At 42.5% G+C, this 15,848-nt stretch overlaps 2 protein-coding genes and 1 long non-coding RNA gene across 20 annotated transcripts in view; 1 reads left to right on the forward strand and 2 right to left on the reverse strand.

Moving 5' to 3' along the window:
* PPP3CB (protein phosphatase 3 catalytic subunit beta) overlaps window positions 1-1,715 on the reverse strand; it is a 55,851-nt gene extending 54,136 nt beyond the window's left edge. For 9 of the 10 annotated variants that reach the window (XR_004358199.1, XR_004358198.1, XM_032694269.1 and 6 more), the window contains exon 1: window positions 1,499-1,715. Coding sequence is in view for 8 of the 10 variants with exons in the window: in XM_032694269.1 (XP_032550160.1) it covers window positions 1,499-1,568 (70 nt within the window). In the remaining 2 variants the exon portion in view is untranslated. Of the gene's footprint in view, window positions 1-402; window positions 421-1,498 lie in introns of those variants that run through there. The other variant, XM_032694268.1, reaches the window with a different exon arrangement.
* Window positions 1,716-2,164: 449 nt separating this feature from the next.
* Window positions 2,165-7,243, forward strand: LOC116790010. 2 transcript variants are annotated; one of them, XR_004358224.1, is made up of 3 exons: window positions 2,165-2,578; window positions 5,119-5,275; window positions 5,394-7,243. It is a non-coding gene; the product is annotated as an uncharacterized LOC116790010 (long non-coding RNA). The 2 variants fall into 2 exon arrangements; XR_004358223.1 differs by lacking the exon at window positions 2,165-2,578 and adding an exon at window positions 2,832-3,196.
* Window positions 7,244-12,168: 4,925 nt separating this feature from the next.
* USP54 (ubiquitin specific peptidase 54) overlaps window positions 12,169-15,848 on the reverse strand; it is a 95,844-nt gene continuing 92,164 nt past the window's right edge. For 6 of the 8 annotated variants that reach the window (XM_032694460.1, XM_032694455.1, XM_032694458.1 and 3 more), the window contains 2 exons: window positions 14,335-14,521; window positions 12,169-13,623 (listed from right to left, as the gene is read on the reverse strand). In XM_032694460.1, the coding sequence (XP_032550351.1) occupies window positions 12,965-13,623; window positions 14,335-14,521 (846 nt within the window). In that variant the 3' untranslated portion in view covers window positions 12,169-12,964. The remainder of the gene's footprint in view (window positions 13,624-14,334; window positions 14,522-15,848) is intronic. The other 2 variants (XR_004358222.1, XM_032694462.1) reach the window with 2 other exon arrangements.

Genomic DNA, 15,848 nt, shown 5'->3' on the forward strand with positions numbered 1-15,848 from the left:
TCAAAGAAATACTGCAACCTCAGGCAGTAATTGTGTTAGAATGAAGCAAGTCCTAACTACAATTTTAAACAACCAGATGCATAGGTCACGTTTAACAAGCTGAATTATTAAGTGATTAGAAATCAGCTGGCTTTCCACTGCATTATAAAGTATCTGATCATTTATAATTAATTCTTTTCCATTGTTTGAAGAACTTAATTTCCTAACACGAATTGCACTAAAGGTACAAAAATTCAGCGATTCTAAACACCACATGTTAAAGCAGCACTAACAAGTACAAGTTTCCAATAGACTGGTTTTAATATTTTCTACTTTTACCCTTGCAATTTGTTCAAAAAAATCAACAGGTTAAGCAATCCAAAATGAGTTACAACTTACTGCGAGCAAAGCTTTCCAACTTACTGGAAAACATGCCGATTTCCAAAACATACTATGGGATTCCAAGGCTTTAATTAAGACCTGATGAAGAAAAATACATCCTTGTCGTTTCTCAAGGCCCCCTGCTATATAAAAAGTTAAATGACCAGATCACCACCCCTTCAAATTCAGCGAGACCCTGCATTACTAGGAACGTCCATCCTAAAAGCAGAGTGCTTGCATAGGGTCGTGAATTCCAGCAGACCAGGCCTGCCATCACAACCGTCCACACTGCCACCATCAAACACAGTTCAACATGAAAACTGCTGAGATCAAAATAAAATGATCTGTAATTTGAGCAAACACAACCTAGGAATTCTTTGAAGCTCTACCTATGCTATGCTCTTAACTGACAATTTAGGTTTAACAAATATATTTTAGGGCGCTTTGGTCGCAAAGGATTATTCTCCCCCCATCACTAACATGACACATTTGATGGGATTCAGAGGAAAGAACTTAATATTTTACAGCATTTTTGTGGCTAATTTAAAACGTTTTACTTTTTCTTCTGAGAAGTATAACATTCGACTTTTAAAGGCCCCCCGCGAGATTACCAAGGAAGGCCACAAAGAAATAGATCAAGGTGAATTTTCTCCATCAGAACTAGAACCTGAGAACAGCAGCCAATAGAAAGGGCGGCAGCACCTTCCCACTCGCTCTTTCCCGGCGCTGTCAGCTCCTGCAATCACCGGGCTCTGCCCCGCGCAGGCGGCGGAAAAGCCCCGCGGAGCCGGAGCCCGGCGGTGCCCCCGGCCGGCCCCGCACTCGCTCCGGGCAGCGCATCCGGGCGGGACGCGCCAGGCCCGCAGGCCTCGGGCACCGCTCCCGCCGCGGCCCCGCCGGGCCCGCCCGCGCCCCGCTCGTCCCGCGCCTGCAGCAGAGCCCACCCCGGTGCTCCCCCGCCCGTGCGGGCATCCCACGCCCCCGCACGGCGCCGGGCAGCGCTCCCGTCCCCACCCGCGGGCAGGGCAGCCCGGCCCGCACACGGAGGGCAACGCTCCCCGCGGCGGGGCCGCCTCTCCCTCTCCGGGCACTCGTGAGGGGGTCGCGGCCCGTCCCCGCGGGGCAGGGGGACGCTCACCCTTGACGGCGCGCTCGCTGGTGGCGTGGGGCGTCAGCAGCAGCACCTTGCTCCCCTCCTTGGCGGACATCGCTGGGCGCTGCCGGGCTCCGGCGGCTGTGCTGGGCGCGGCAGCGCCTTCGTCCGCCCGTCCGCCGGCGGCTGGCGGGGCGCGGCGGGGCGGGCGGGGGCGGCTACAGGCGCCGGGCGGCGGCGGCCCGGCGGAACATGGCGGCGGGCGCGGCTCGCGGCTCCTGGCGCAGCGCGGGGACGGTCCGCCCCGGGCCCGGCATGCACCGCGCCGCCGCCCGCCGGGCACCGCGGGAGCGCGCGGGACTCCCGGCCCCGACCGGGACCGCGCCGACTCTCCCCCGCCCGTGCCGGGGCGGCGGCGCGGGGCGGGGCGGGGAACGCGGCCCGGCGCCTCCCGGCACTGCACGAGGAGGCGGGTGAGGCGTCCGGAGCGCCCCCGCCCCGGCACGGGCGGGCGGCGGGCCGGGGCTGAGAGGGCGGTGCGGCGGGCGGCCCGGCCCCCTGCGACCCCGCACCGCCGGGAGAGGGCCGGCGGCCACCATGGAGAGCTCCGCGGGGCCGCCCCGGGGGCCGGGGGCGGCAGGGCCGGGAGAGCCATTTTGTGAGGTGGCGAAGCCCTCGGTGCCCCCCGGGCACGACCACAGAGGGAGGGGGCCCCCTGCCCTCAGCGGGCGCCTCTCGCCCACAGCGCGGCTGAAAGGGGCCCCACGGCCTCACCTGTCGGTGCAGGGCGGGCCGAGGACAGGACAGAGAGGAGAAAATAGAAATTCCCCCCCTCAAGGAGGAACCTGGGCACGGCTTGCAGCAAGCTCCCAGCACCAGATAGTTCAGCCAAACTCAGCTCCACGCTTGAAGCTGAACAAGCATTGAGAGCAGGAGCTGCCCCCTCCTCATCCCCGATCCCCCTCAGAGCCGCCCGGGCAGACAGCGGGACAGACGCTCAGCACCAGAGCCTGGTCCTGGCAAGTGCAGATCACAGCCCTTATGTCACACACAAACCCTGCAAAGTTGGTGCAACAGGTCCAGCCACATACAGTGTATAAGACAGGACTTTGCCTTGGCAGAAAGGTTGGTACAACTGTACTAGATCTAAGCAAATCTGGTTATTATGACTACTCTCTCTTAACTTTGCTGATGAAAAAAAAGGTAACTAGTTCCTGCTCTCCTTTGTAGCAGCAGTTAACCCCACCCTGTCTCCTCTGATTTAGTCTATCCCCAGTTGTACCAGTGCAGGTTGTTGGACTGGCAGTATAGTTGAGATCACAGAAATTGGCTGGGTTAAAAAACCAACCAACCAAAAAAAAATCACCCAACAAACAAAAAAAAAGTCCAGAAGCAAATAAACAAAACAATAATCAGCCAAAAAGCCCAAACAAACAAACCCACATCAAAAATGTTCAAATTGTGCATCACTTAAGTATCTTCCAACACATCCAGCCAGATCTATCAAACATCTAAACATGTACATATAACCATATTTAATCAAATGCACTATATCTGAAGAGTTCCTGCTTTGCATTTCAGCTATCCCTACAGCTCTTATGTATTATTTGTACTGACCTGTGCAATCTATTCTATACAATAAATCAGGAATTTAAGAAATAAAAGCCACTCAGAGGTAACAGTTTCCAGCAAGGTCTTGGTTCTTGCCCCATTTAGGTCCAAGGAAAAAGGATGACACCTGAGGTGAGGACCTGCCACGTTAAGCACGAAAAGCTCTTTGGCTCAAGCAAAAAGAGACTGAAATTGATAAATTGATGTGTTACACAAGAGCTTGGGTTGACCTTGCTTTTTTTATTCAATAGCCAAGACAGTCCAACAAGAAACGTTGAATGAAACATCACTGTAGACATTCAAAGATGCAACTGGAAATTTTAAGGGAATAAGAATTACAAACCCTTGGGGTATTTATTAATGACACTTGTGAGACTCCAAAGTTTTGAAAAAACAAAATTCTACTAATTCTACATCCACAAGTAAAATACATGCATGCACATAAAAAGAGAGCTTGGATACATTAGAGCATCATGGAAGAAATCCTAGATGGCTATTTTGGATTTAATCACTAACCCATCCAGCAGCAGGAAATACTACTTTATACCACATATTCTGCAAATGTCTGTCATTGTACAACCAATTCGAAGGGTCTGTTTTTTAAATAGGACAAAATCTCGTTTGCTTCAATATCATGGACATGTATCCACTCAGAGTATGGAATGAGACTACGGACATGAAAGGAAGTAAATGTTCCTCCTATTGACTTTAGCATTAGATTAAAGTAGATCTGCTGGAACAAGAAGCACAGGTAATAAATTCAGTCTCTTATTTAAAATCAAGAGAAGCTCAGTAATAAATGCAGTTTGAATGTCTGACAGCATGAAACAGCGAAGAGATTCTCATATTATAAAGAAATTCATTTATCCATACAGTTCCAAACACACAGGGAGCCTGAGACCTTGTTGAGTGTTGTCAGAAATCTCCTCTTAACCTCACCTAAGTGCAGTTGCAAGAGAAATGCCTTACTTATTTCAGCTGCTCACTTCCCTCAGGAGCCTGTAGCCATGTCCCCTGAGGTGTGAAGTAAAAGGGGCTGATGCAGTCAGAATTCTGGTTGATGAAAAACCATAGCACAATATTATTTTCTTATGATGCAGTGCCAGAAGGAGACATTATCAGCCTCTAGGCAGCATACCCAGTGCCCTGCATGCTGAAACACTTCCAGTTATATCCAGGCATTACCTGAAGAAAACACTCACATAGATCAGATCTTGCTGGGTTCACAATTCTGCCCCCCCCAATACATTAGGTTGATATAAAAAATGGTGTTATGCTCCCTACAAACCACACCTCCTTAAAACATTAAAAACAATGATCTGACTTTTTTTTTTGTATTAACAGCTAGAAAGAGAAGTTAGCTAGCACAGCTACCTTGCTGTTTTATAGTCATTTTCCTGACATATTCTATCTTGCCTCATTAAAATACAGAGCATGTGCCGCTGTCATTAGGACAGTATGAAAATCTTCATTAGGCAGGAATCTGTAGTTCCCTCTCCCCCTAAGCCCTTTACCTTGTCATTGAAGCTTTTTCATGTAGTATTGTCTCCAAATCCGCTAGAGACTCTGAAGGGGCATTGACATTGCCCCAATTTACCTCATGATGAAGGCAAAGATGATTGATTTGATACATCTTGTGTTCAAGTAATCAAACAATTTCCACCAGCACCACAAGTAGCATGATTATAGAAAATTAGGAACACAATTACAAACAAACATGACCTTGCAGGTAGAAGTCAGTGTGCCTTTCTAATCCTGTTTCCCACAAATGCCAGACAAATAGAAGCAATTCTGAAAAGCTGAGTCACATTTTACTTCCTGTTCAGCTTTGCCACCAAGTGGCCATTCCATTCCACATATTTTAACACTGAATTAAAAAAAAAAAAATAAAGAAAAATAGCTAATTCATTCCTGTTCTGACTGAACACTCCAAACCATTACCTAGCTGCTAGCACTGGACTGCTTTCCAAATAACTGTTTTCATAATGGAGAAACAATTTAGCAGGAGAAGCACACAGAATAATCAAGCCAATCCATCTTCTTCTGTACCACAGGGAATGGAGCCATTTGGGATGCAGATGATCCTTGACTTCCTTCTGCTCCATCTCGAAGAAGTACCCGCTGAAGCTGCATGCAAAAGCTGTTTAAATGAAAAGGTGCTATGTGAAAACCTAGACTTTTCTGACACCTCCCCTGACTGAGGCCTGTAAGGTATAGAAGCAAATATATTTTAGTAAATTGTTGTCTCAGACAAGTGCTGTTTATTGAAGTTGAGGCAGAAGTTAGACATAAAAATGGATGTGTGAAATTCTGTAACCATCTCTCGCAGGAAGGCGGGTGATCAGAACAGTCTCTTCTGACTCTAACAGCGACATACCTTAAAAACTGGCACAATGCAATGTCCCAGAATCATCTAATTACCCAACAAGAACTTTTTGAAAACTAAGAAGGAAATTGAATCACAGGAGAGAGAGATATATTCCAGATCCCAAGAGAAAGATGCACAGAGCAAATCTTGCAGAGATAAACCAGGTCTGAGAGGGGAAGACGTGCTATAAGCAGGAGAGAATAAGATGAAGACAAAACTTTTAAGTTGTTCCATTTCATTGACTCTCACTAGTGACTGTTTGAAAGTGTTCTTTCTGAATTGCCAGAAATGGTATTGTGATTGCCATAAACTGTGAGACTGCTTCAGAACAAGGCACGTTTTATTTTAAATACATTTTGACATGTTGCTGTACTGAGTTTCAATAAGAATACTTGAAAACTTTCTTTGAAGAGGACATAAGACTTCCCTGCTTCCCAAGTAATTTTTTTATGGCAAATCTTATTATATGAAGGCATCTTTCAAAAAGGTTGAAACCATGGCCTTAAGTCATTTTCTCCAGCATCACGAAATCATTATCACTGTAATACTCCAACTGCCAATGTCATCCAGTACCAAGAAGCTGCATGGACTTAAAAAGAGAAGAACAAAAACCAAATTATCAGATAGTTGCTGGTATAAATGACAAGCTACTTTACTACTACAGCCTATCCTGTCACACTCCCTTCCTGCCTTCCCCAATAAACTCTCTGAACAGGCTGAGGAAGCACAGGCTATGTTAGAAAAGCTAGTCAAGGCCACAGTCATTACTTGCATCATATCGCAACTGTGAAAAACAGGTTAAAGCAACCCAACCTGACTCCAGAATTTTAGGTGATTTTTATATACCAAACCCGATCAGCCACATCAGGTGGCCAAACTATTTTAAATCTCGCACCTCTGGAGTGACAGTACCTCAAACTCTTCTTTAGGTTCCTCAAAACATCACTCACTTTCTCTTCTTAAAGCATTCCTTCCCCCGCTCTTATTATCTAGTTCAAACTTTTCCTTCCTTAGCCTTAAGCGATTGCTCTTTCTCCTACCATCTGAGACCAAGCAATTCCCTCTCTTCATTTATCTTACTACCCTGACGATATTAATAGAGTATTAATAGTCACCTCTACTCACTCTAAAAATTGAGTTCACTCTGCTTTTTGCTGCCCTCCTTTGTGTTCTGTCATTTCCTCAGTGCCTCCACAAGCAAGAGACTTAACTGACAAAGTATTCAAGGTAAGCAGGTCTGTGTATAGGACCTTATAAAAAAAACCAACCACCTTAGTGCTCTGTAATAGGAACTATGATATAAACCAGTGTGATACTTTTTTTTTTTTTTTAATTAACTTTGATGATTCTATGTTGATCCATGAACATGATGTCCTAGAGATTGGAGAAATCTCATTAATCAATTTTAAAGGAAAATGTGAGTGGAACAAACCAATAAAAGGCAGATATATGATGACTCAGTTGCTGAAAAGTACATGCACTCTTTTGTCACAAACACATCTGGCCATTGTTACTGCGTGGCCAAAGCACAATTGTGCATTCAGTTTACCCCTCTGCACCCTTTTCTCAAGCTCCTGAGACAGAACACCATTAAGTATTAGTAAGAATTAAGTGTTACATTGGGACTGGATAGGGTTGAAAAAAGGGTTGAACAAAAAATGACCCTCATAATTGGGCAAACCTGAGGTCACGAAGAAGGAATGCAGAAAAGGATATCCCAAAATAACCCCACATAAACATTTAAAAGCTTTTCCACTACATATTTATATGCAAATAGAAAATTATAAAACCATTGGAGAGACATGGGTTTTCCCCCCCACCCCTGCCCACCATGAGAAGACATTACAATTTTATTTTCTGGTCTGCACTACATAGCTCTTCACATGAATTACATCCTTGTGTTCAAATCAGTAATTTACTGTGAAAAATCAGTTAAGACTCCCACACCCATACCTTCCTCTCCCTCTTGAGTAAGGGGTCAAGTACCTGTTATATCTGCTATATTAAATAGCTTCTTTGAAGCCTCTAAGGGCAGTTTCCAAAACCAGTCTAGAGCACTGAAATGGTTGTTTAATATCAACTGAGATTTTTTTAATCCAACTGGAGAAACTAACCGAATTACAAAAAAATAGAAATGTATGCATTATTTAATTCTATTAGGAACAATTAATACATTGTGTCATGAAAAATTAGTTGTTTCTTCTTAAATGTACTTAAAAATACCCAACTTTAAAATCTTGTAGCTGACTTAACTGTCGTATAATGTTCACTTGCATTTGATTGACATATTTTATAGCTTCAAAAAAGTCAGTCTGAACCTTTACAAAAAGCCATAGTATGCTGTACTGGACCTACAGGAATTTGAAAGCAATTGATTTTCAAGTAACAAAACATGTAGTTCCATAGCAAAAAGAACCCACAGATTTTTTTAAATAGTACAGAAGCTGTGATGGTAGGTTATAGTCATATTTATCTCTCTCACAACCTACACCTTATCAGATGAGTGAAGTAAAAATATACATTCATTAGTTAAATTAGACTTTTGTGCAGCATTCCAGCCAATTGATTCAAGATTAGTAAGTCAAAATTTGTAAATCAAAGTAAGTCAATTTTGTTCAGCTACTGTTTACTCTTCACATGTTAAACATGCTCATGCTTCAATGTGCTTTCAGCAACTTAAGACAATCTTGAATAGTTTGATTTTGAAATTTTTTTTTGTAATCAACGAAAGTTCTATGCTTGGAGCTCCCTCAATTGACAGTCACATAATGAACTGGTATAAATTTTGAGTAAAAGCCTGGAATGACAGATAACCCTAGAATGCCATCAAAATCACTGTGCCCAAGTAGTAAAGAAGCTAAAATTTAGCAATATGAAATTATTTTAGATTTATTATCAAAGCTCAGCTTTATTGTACTCATTTTTCTCATGTATTCATATTTAAAATTATTTTGATTAGTGATATATACACACACAAAGCTTCTGAAACCTGTGGTTCACTGATGAATCATCTGGGCCTGGGCCAGCCAAAACTTAACATAATCCTTTTTCAACAAACCTACTGTAAGTTAGTTTACAAACAGATACTTGATCTTCTTATTCATGAGTATATTCAGTATTTACTCACTCAAGAATGAACATTAAAAGAATTCTATTGATGCCAATAAGGAAGTTTATGTTTCTTCAGCTGAACTCATCCATTTGCATCTGCTTCCACAAACACGCCAGCAAAAATACTCAGGGTTCTGAAGTGACTGTATAGCTGGGCTTAGCTGGTACTTTTACATTAATCAAATATCAATCTTAAAAACATTTCCAAGTTATACTGTTTTGGTTTTAAAGGATGAAAAAGTTTCTTCCATGAACTAGAAGAACGATGCAGATATAAAATGATACCAGAAGTAGTGCAAGAGAACTAAAACCATAATTGACTAAGATGCTTTTTCTAAAACATTTTCTGAAACATTAAAGGTAATTCCATCAACGATAGCAATGGTGAAGAAGTAGTTTAAAAGAAGCATTACAGATATCTAACTAGACTTGAAAAGGTTCTGAACTGTTCAGTGATAAAATGCTAGAGGCAGCAGGCATAGATGGATAAAAACATCCTACTTTTGTTTTTTACCACCCATAGTGCTAAACAGGAGACAACACAGCAGGGTAACGAGACTCCAGCATACATCTAACTTCAGCGAGGTGTTTGTAAAACCCAAGCACATTTTCCTTTGCCCAGGCTGGCACAAACACTAACTTAACCTACACTGTTTGTCCAATGTCTATTTATACACATAGCAGAGGTATGTAAGTGCTTCTGCATTTCACATGGCATGAACATAACTAAAGACTGCTATAAAGAACATTGCCTTCTCTCTCTATCAGTCAATCCTCCCTTCTTAAGAGCTTCAGTAGCAGACTGCAAGGATCCTCTCTGCACAAGTATTTATCCACTGAGAAAAGGAAAGAAAATTTAGACCAGTTACTGAGTGTTCCTTGGAAGGACAGACACATTTGAGTGGAGATACGTAATGCACACATTTCCTTTCATTCTGCCTTCTTCACCTACCCATCTGTTCCTCCCTATTCCAATCCACCCTCTTGTCTTTTGCTTTCCTTCTTCTCTTCTCCCTACACACCTGCCCTTGTCCATCTCCTCAAATGACATTAGAAGCAAAATCTGCATGACTGCCAGTATTCTGGAATCCTGCCTGTACTTTCTATGTGCTACCCGACCATCACTGGTAAGCCAATCTCATAGAAAAATCATAGAAAATATCAGTTTCCTCTTTCCAAATTCCCCACACTTTATCATGGGTGTACTAGCCCTTGTTTAGAAAGGATCAAGCACTTCCCTTGCACTTCACTTCCCTAAAGCAGGGCACATTTTGCTGCACACTCCAGCACACACTCCATTTGACCACATCTGCTGCTCAGCAGGTCTGAACCTGATTTCCACAAACACCATGCACAAACTCAGTTGCCTTCAAGAGAAGGAACTGCACTAGGTAGTTCCTTTTCCATATACAGAAGGATCATATTTACATGAATTTGCTACTCCTAGGACACCAAATTACTCTTCATTTTATTATTCCTCTTTTTTGCCCCCTAGAGTCAGGTCTAAATGCATATTACAAACACAATGAGAGATCATATAAGCAGGGAATATGAATTTTATTTTTAGGAGAACTGAAATTAAGTTATTTTCAAAAGGTAAATTTCAGTGTGTACTGTGTTCTTTTCACTTAACTCCATCTAGTAACATGCTCTGCAGCCAGTGACAGGCATTTTACAAAGAAAAGGTTATATTGCATTAAAGCTTACAAACTCTTAAGACTTCTAAATAGCTGTTGAATTCCTTGTGGAAACTCACTCCTCAACCTTCCAACAGGAAACTTTAAGGAGATATTAAACTACTACATAATTGATTTTTCTAGGGTTTAAATAACCTATAAATATCACTGAAAAGACTTGCAAGTTAGCAGTTAGTCAAGTGAATTACCAAGTAAATATTAACTTACTGACCTCACTAAGATTTGCAGGCATAAACTGAAGATGAAGTATTTTTCCAGTTTCACATTTTCTCCCATGTTAAATTTATTGTTGAATGTACTTCAGTTTGTTTCTCTTCAGATGTACTAACACATTCTCCGTATGGACCCCGCTTTTCCTTTTCAGGCCTCTGGTTCACGTCACAGTGATTGATATACACAGTACATTTACAAAACAGTTTTGAAACAGAGTAGCTAGAAGTATATTAATGGAATAAAGCCTTAAAAAGCCAACTTGGATGCCACTACTGAGTTCTATCAATTCAGAATTATTCTGCAGAGCTTTACGGAAGGACACTTCCTCTCCTTCCCGGTCACTAGGATATAATAAATCAATCTAAGCATGCATATTGCATTTGCAAAAGTTTCATATTCTATATTGATTCTTAAAGAGGTGACTTTTTACTTTATTTTGGCAGCTTATTCTTTTAGATAATCAAGATTACTTAAGTCTCACTCGGCAACCTGAATTTTTTAGAGCTGTAGTCAAACAAAGCATCAAATACTTATTCACGTCCTCATTTGCATCCTGGGGCTATGGTACCTTTCACCAACTGCTGAAGGTATCAAAAAGCTGAAAACAAACAGAGGCTGCTTCTGCCCAGATTTCCTTTGCTCCAATAGTATCCTTCTACCAGTGAGAGAGAGAAAAAATGTCAACAGCAATGCTTCTGTCTAAACATCAACCCTTCATTCCAGTCGCTTCCTAAAGCCATAATTTCTATGGCTAGAAACTTACCAGTTGGCTATGGTGTGAGACAAACCTCAATCAAATAGTTGTTTCAAGTAAATAATACTCCAATTGTTTATATTTTAAAAATCAGTATTTTAAAGTTTCATATTATTAAATTGGCAAAACCATCACGAGAAAAAGTCAAAAGTCATGAGAGCTTTTTAGGAATGGAGGGGTGGAAGAACAGAGTGCTTTGTCCTGGTAACCACTGCTAGAGGGGCAGTTAAGTACAAAGAAGTGTGCAAGATAATCCCAAAGGTAAAACGCAATTTCCCACGATGTAGTTACATGAGATTGCAACAGTAACAGATACAACAGCAACTCTTCAGAAACAAGAAACTGAGAAATTACACTGATGAAATTCCATCAAGCCCTGAAGTGCAAAGCATGAAACGAGCGCGGAGCCCCTCAGGTGAGGTAGCGCAGGAGGCGCGCCGAGCACTAGAGGGCAGGGCAGCCCTTCCGCGGGCTCCAGCCCCGCTCCCGACAGAGGCGTGTCCCAGGAGGAGCATCAACAGAACCCTCCACGCTTCTAAATACCTCGTAACCAACACACCTGAAAGCGTTTGCAGGAGCAGGGGCACAAGTGTGATTAAAATGACACTTCTCATTACACTAATAATTTCTAATGATTTTTCTGTGTATCTGCATACACTACCATCTGGCATAGATGCTGTAGTTTCCCCTCAAACAAGAGGTCTCAAAATACTTTTCAAAGGACACTGTTAACTACTGTCCATTATGAGGGAAAATTTAAGTGCTGAGTAGTAACGAAACATCAAGTCTAGAGTCAAAATTAGGCATGTCTTCCAATCTAAGTCTGTATTACATAAATTTTGTTAATGAACTAGAATGAACAATTGACTCATGTTTGTTCACATGTAAGAAAATAAAGCAAAAGTTTCAGGTCAACTGGTGAGTAAAGCTAAACAGCAAAGAAAGCTCATACACAGACAGGTAAATAGAACTATTTTCATAGATTTATTTGAAAAATACTTACAAAAGCAAGTATGTTTGACACTAAAATAGTTAAACTTATTCTGTGTTTACATTGGTGTAATTAAGCGTGCAGCATTAACAGTCTTTTCTGCTCGAAGCATTGTTAGTTTGCCTTAAGGAAGTGGGGAAAATCGGGGTTTACTGATGAATGTCTCCCTGCCACTTCCTCTGCAGCAACTACACCTGTGATCTCTGCACGAGATCTCAGCACACTGAAAAGTGGGTTTGCTTTACTAACTGTGCTTTACTAACTGCCACCTGCCAAGTACAGATTTACTGGAACCTGGAAGGTGGGTCAGTTTTTTTTTCCTCAGGAAGGAACGGGAGAAGATGAAGGAGAAGAAAACAAAAGGATTGGGGGTTTTATGTGAAGAATTTACCAAAGCTACATTTCATGAAAAAGAGTCCTTAAAAATGTCCTTTTGTTAGTTGCCGTCTTCCTTCAAAACATGCGCGCATTTCTGAACTTACCCGTAAACCAATGCCCCTGAAGCTCACCATTCCTATAGCACTTGTTTGCTAGGACAGGCCAGGACTAGAATAGCTAAGATTCCCCATCCAGACAGCAGTTCAGTAGTGTCAGAAACAAAATACAGTGCAATTAGTTTCCACAGATTGTATAGCTACATTTTAAGACAAAACTGGCACAGATACTGACTGAAAGAGTTTCCTGTCTCCACGCAATCCATGCTCTGGCAACAGCTACAGTCCATTCCCAGAGCAGGTTATTTAGGGCACATGGAGTGGACAGGATCTCACCAGCCATTATTCTGCATGGTGCCAGTAGCTGCTGCTGCTCGAGCCAGCATATTTCTGTGTGCCTCTGAAGCAGAAGAAAAAGTCCCATCCATCACATGCATTGGCAGCATTCGCCTTCTGCCAGGCTGAGGGGTGTAGCTGTTCTGCCGCCAGTCTTCCTCTGGAGGCATATCAACTCTCCTTGGACCCGGGGCCTTAACACAAGAAGGGGGCACAGGGCAACCTTGGGAGGCACCGGGATCCCAAGAAGGCTCACGTGGTATTCTTAAAGTGCTGTAGTCTGTGCTGGCTGGTAGCCTGCAACCCATGGTGTAAGATTCATGCATTTGATGTTGGGAAGGCTGCTGGAGGAAGCCTTCCTGTAAATTCTTGCCTGGCTGGCCAGCATGTTTTCCCCAGAGTGTTGTTCGTTTATCTGGTAACGTGGCTGTTTGCCTGGCAGGGTAACCTGTGTTCAGCCAATGGCCAGAGACACTTGATGCTCCAGCTCCTAAATGCAGATTAACAAGAGGCTTTTGCCCCTGGGAAAGGGTGCTTTTGGGTGCACAAGGGAGACTCCCATAGCTCAGTGCCACACCTGGGTTGTCTTCACCTTGGAAAGCTTCACTCCTGTCAGGCACAACCAAAAGTTTCTGGATGATGTTCTTCTGATCTCCTGAAGAAAAAAAAAAGTTTGCTTAGTTATATTTTTTATTTCATCCTCTCAGAATTTTCAGCAGCCGCCAGCAGGTGACAGAAGAACAACGAAATGACCAATATATCCAGTTACTGGCTGACATGCAATTCTGAATAAAACATAGCTGCACCCTTTCTACCATTCATTTTCCTCACTGCATTTCCTCCTTATCCTACCGCAGCTGTTGTCACAGACTTCAGATTTCTTTCCTAGCCCCTTGTGTCATCACGGAGGACCCAAAGAAACATTTCAAGGCTGGTAGATCAAACTGGTTTTGATGCTGTTACAGGGAAAATAATTCTCATGCAGGAATTAGTTATTTCTACTGGCACAACTACATGTGTGATTTGCAGGAATGAGTAGCTTGTGGAAGTACTCTCACACATGGTAAGAAGGTGGTGGGTCTTACTGCTACTTTTACAGTAGAGAAAACACTTCACAAAAATATTAATACAATTTTTTTATAAGGTCATCATGATGTTTCCATAAAGATTACTGGGTTTGGTTATGCACATTTAGCACAGAACCACAGAAAAACTCCAAAGGGCAGAGAAGACACGTGATTTGTCCTCCCAGATCTCTGGAGGAATTATGCAGATGGCGAAACTCCATTATGAAAGACAAGAACTGAAGAGCTGTATTTCAGCAAAATTTCTGATCATGAAGAAGGATGAAAAGTCCTGTGATTACCTGACAGTTTACGTGCCTTGCCCACCATGCTGGGCATCAGTACATCAGGGGGTGGGTGTTGCACCTGGTTTGGGTTGTGCTGGGGATCAAAGGGAAATACAGGAGGATCATGGGGGAAAGGAAGGGAAGTGGAGCTGGAAGAACGGTGGCTGGTGTCCACTGGCATTTTCCTCGTATTTGGTGCTTCCTTTTATAAAATGAGAAAGGAGAAGAACAGAACATAAAATGATGAGTAAACACAGAGTTGGGTTGAATCAAGCAAAGACGGTGTTGATCCAAGGAAGAAAGGGATGAGTCACCAGAACAAAAACATGCATCTGTGTGTGAAAAGGACAGACAAATAAAAACTGCATCAATCCAGTAAGGCTCTTAGTGCAGTGGTGGGCTACTTAGGATCATTTGACTGGAACCAAAGAGAAAAAGCCAAAACAAACACAAACCATTTCTGGAGGTTTGATTCACAAACTGAATCCACAAAACAATGGCAGGCCAATCAGCATTGGAACTGGCAAGCTATACAAGCCATGAAGTAAGAATATTGCTGATCCTTCCTTCCTATTTTCTAGCAGGCTTTCCTGAAAGCTCTGATTCCAGACTGTAAACAGATTTACCTGTTGCAGCTGAAGTATTTACCTTTGCTGTGCTGTTTCACTCTGTTAGGAGGTACCTGCCCCAAAAAGCAGGGATGGCTGAATAACCAACCATGACAGACTTGAGCCCAGTGTTAACTTGAAGAGTAGTAACAGACAGCCATCCCATTGGTTGCCTGTGTTGTGGGAATAAAAACCTCCAGCAGAGAGGGTGGGTCTTGGACACCATGGATTTGTAACTGCTTCTGCCAGCACCTCCAGGTATGTGTTAAAGCCCTTAACTAAAGCACACTGAGGAGCAAACACTCAGAAGTCGACATGTTCTTAGTTTGTGGTACACAGCAGAAAGGTGCAATTGCACCAACCCATTTAAATAACTGATTTGGCAACTGAGACTCTTCTACACTTATTAATACAGTTAATAAAAATAAATAAATCTTAAATACAGTTTGTAAAAAATTCAGTCCAAGTCAAAATGTCACATTATATCTGGCTATGTTGCTAAACACTCTATTATTGTTTTCCTTACTGACAGTTTTAACTTGCATCTAAGACTACTTAACAGAGAGGACAAAGGAACAATCAATCTCCTTATTTTTAGTTACTTCCTGTATGTCTGCATTTTATGTACCAAGTCTTGAATTGTCTCCCCTTTAGAGCTTACTTTTACTCTCTAAAAATGCTACTTGCTGAATATACCCATAAGAGAGGAGAAACTTTCACAAGGCTATTTAAATTATTAAGGTTTTTAAATTATAGGTATATGAGAAGCTTTCTTAAAAATACTTTAAGTCAACTGAAAAAGAGTTTATACTGGGTATTTTTGTATACTGACAAGTAATGTTAGCCACCAGCTGTAGCAGCTACTACTCTGCAACGACACCTGAAGAAGATGGCTTTGTTAGTTAAATAAAAGTTTATTCT

Source organism: Chiroxiphia lanceolata, chromosome 8 (assembly GCF_009829145.1).
Source record: "Chiroxiphia lanceolata isolate bChiLan1 chromosome 8, bChiLan1.pri, whole genome shotgun sequence".
In the NCBI taxonomy this organism is placed as follows: Eukaryota; Metazoa; Chordata; class Aves; order Passeriformes; family Pipridae; genus Chiroxiphia; species Chiroxiphia lanceolata.